This window comes from Nannobrachium achirus (genome assembly GCF_963921795.1).
Source record: "Nannobrachium achirus genome assembly, chromosome: 19".
Lineage (NCBI taxonomy): Eukaryota > Metazoa > Chordata > Actinopteri > Myctophiformes > Myctophidae > Nannobrachium > Nannobrachium achirus.
The window spans coordinates 24190157-24192814 of record NC_137826.1 but is presented as its reverse complement, the minus strand read 5'-3'; the positions used below and the strand labels follow the sequence as shown (position 1 = coordinate 24192814).

At 45.0% G+C, this 2658-nt stretch overlaps 1 protein-coding gene across 1 annotated transcript; it reads right to left on the bottom strand.

The window, feature by feature from the left end:
• Positions 1 to 387: 387 nt before the first annotated feature.
• LOC308303922 (beta-crystallin A1-like) lies at positions 388 to 2447 on the bottom strand (the record flags this gene model as incomplete). Its single annotated transcript, XM_080748440.1, has 5 exons — positions 388 to 535; positions 991 to 1133; positions 1326 to 1467; positions 2073 to 2191; positions 2406 to 2447. The coding sequence occupies 5 exons, from the start codon at positions 2445 to 2447 to the stop codon at positions 388 to 390; spliced, it is 594 nt and encodes a 197-aa protein (XP_080604566.1).
• Positions 2448 to 2658: the final 211 nt, after the last annotated feature.

Genomic DNA, 2658 nt, shown 5'->3' with positions numbered 1-2658 from the left:
TTGCGGCCGGGCAGGAAGTCTCTGAAGTCGAGGGCTTTCTCTCATTACCGGTTCACTCTTTCTCTAGGTTCTGTGTCAATCCCATGTTCAGTCTTTCTTACAATTCATTTGATTGTATAGATGGTTTCTCTCTCATTCTTGTTGTTGTTTATGTTTATTTGGGTTTTTTTAGAAAACAAAAAAGGCCATGAACAACACATGACACTGGTAAAGCACCTGAAACCCGACCGGGGCTCCTGCTTGGGCTATGGCCGGGCCAGCAGAGCCGGGGTGATGTGGGATAGAGGAGGAGGGATAGAATAGAAGGAGAATAGGGTATAGAAGTTAGAGGGAGAAAAGGAAGAGGAGGAGGAGGAGAAGAGGAGGTGCGAAGAAGACGTCTCCGTCTCAGTGCTGAATCCTCCTGATGGACTGGATCTGGGGAGTCTGGGAGTGGGAGCCGAACTCGCGGTAGCACTTGTACTCGCCGGAGTGACAGTCACACTCCATGATGTACTGGTAACCACGGTAGCCAGGGTACTGGTAGCACACAAAGCTACAGGGATAGAGGAGAACAGGCCAGTTTTAGACCGTTAAAAGCAGGGGACGTTTAATTGCACAGCACATTTCAAACACTAAGGCACAAAAAGGCATTTAAAGGTGGTCCTGAAAAGGTGACATCCCCAAGTTAGTGACAGGATACTCAAGCCACTAGTCTACCAGAGGCCACTGAGGCTCATTCATTGCTGTACACTGTACAGTATTGTAATCAGGGGTGATGGGCTGATCTTTTCACTCCCTTACATGATTTTTACATTCACCAAACACTATTTTATAGTTTGGCTATTTTTGAAAGATCTTGAAATTGTGAAAAATGTGTAATAATAAAATATCTTATCTTTTTTTTTTTTCAGATAGGCTGCATGGCCAATTTGGGGTTCCTTGCCAATAAAACAATTAGGTTAACGATACTGTTGGTATCTTATTTCTTTTTAAAGAAGGCAAACTTACGCTCCACACTGGATGTGCATGGATCCGACCTCATTGTCCATCCAGCCCATGGCCTGCAGGGAGGGGTAGTCGTCACACAGCTCAAACTGACGGCCCATCATGTTCTCCTTCTCGAAGATGGTCATGCGGGACTCCTTGTGGCTCTGCAATCACGAATGTGTCATGTTATGTTATATGGAGAATATAATGTGCTTGTAACAATATATGTCATTTTAATCATTTCAATAAAAAACAAATCAACTATTCTACAGTTATGTGAGATCTGGTGTTGTACAGTAGATGACGTGTAATGTGTCATGTTGCGTGTTGTGGGCAGGTGGTGTTTTGGGACGTACGGCACAGCAGATAGGTCTGAAGGAGATCATTCTCTCAATGTGATAGGAGTTACTGCCACTGTAGGCCTCGAAGCGAGGATAGTCTCCCTTCTCCAGGACAAACTGCTGGCCACAGAAGCTGGAGTGCTCATAGCCCACCCAGCTACGCAGAGAGAGAAAGAGAGACAGAGACCGAGAGAGAGAAAGAGAGAGGGATGGAGGTAGATGAAAAGGGAGAGAGACAACAAAAGAAAGAGTCAGTGTATTTGTGGCCTCTTAGTCCTTAGTCCTCCATCCAGGGTCACATCTAGGTCCATCCACTCCCTTAATCTAAAGCAGTGGTTCTCAACCTGAGGTACGTGTACCACTGGTGGTACTTGAGCCCCCCTTTGGTGGTACTCAGAGGGGTCTCCCAAAAATAATAAGTGGAGTGAATGGTTGAAATAGGCTCTCCAGCTGCTGAACTGAGCATGAGCCGTTAATAGAAGACTTGAGAATGGATGAATCACATTAGAAATATCATCAGTTTGCACGGGAAGTTCACAGACGTAGTAGCTAAATTGGCTTAGAAATGCATCAAAAACTAAAAAAGTCTCCATGAATTCAAGGAATAGATTTGCCTCCTGTGTTAACTGTGCATAGCTGCATAGGATGGGTTAGGTCTACACACTATTATCATTTTATTGTGGTACTTGGAGAGGTGATAGTTGGTGTAAAAAGGTTGAGAACCACTGATCTAAAGGAAATAAATTGTTTCTGTGTACTTACGCGCCACACTCGACCTTCAGGGAGCGGATGTTCTCCATTCCACACTCCATGATGTTCTGGCAGCAGGCGGTGAACTCCATGCGTCTTCCCTGGAAGTGCTCCTGATCGTACACGGTGATCTGGGAAGAACACAAAAGAACCATTGAATGGAACTGCGTGACACAAGAGGTGAACAGTGACTGGCCAATGCCAGTTATGTGCAGGATGTTCTTCTTCTCGTTGTTCTTGGTACAATCATCAGTAACTGCATGCTAAATATGCATCCTAGCTTTGCAGTGTACCCTGTGCTCATGTGTATTGTAGTGTTCGGCAGCATGTCTCCATTGTGCTTACCTTCCAGGGGCCCATAGGCATCATTGGGTTTGTCTGAGCCATGTTATTGTTCCTAACTTCAGTAGTACCTGTTTGAGAAAGAGAGCGACACAATCAGGACAGGGATGGACACAAGGACCCACAAACAGCACCGACCAAATGACATGTCATGGAGTGGATGAATGTGTGCAAAAAATAAGAAAAGTAGGCAAACGATTTTCTCTCTCAAACAGCAGGCAGGTACATTTTGAAGGTCCTTTAGATTTTGTCAAAA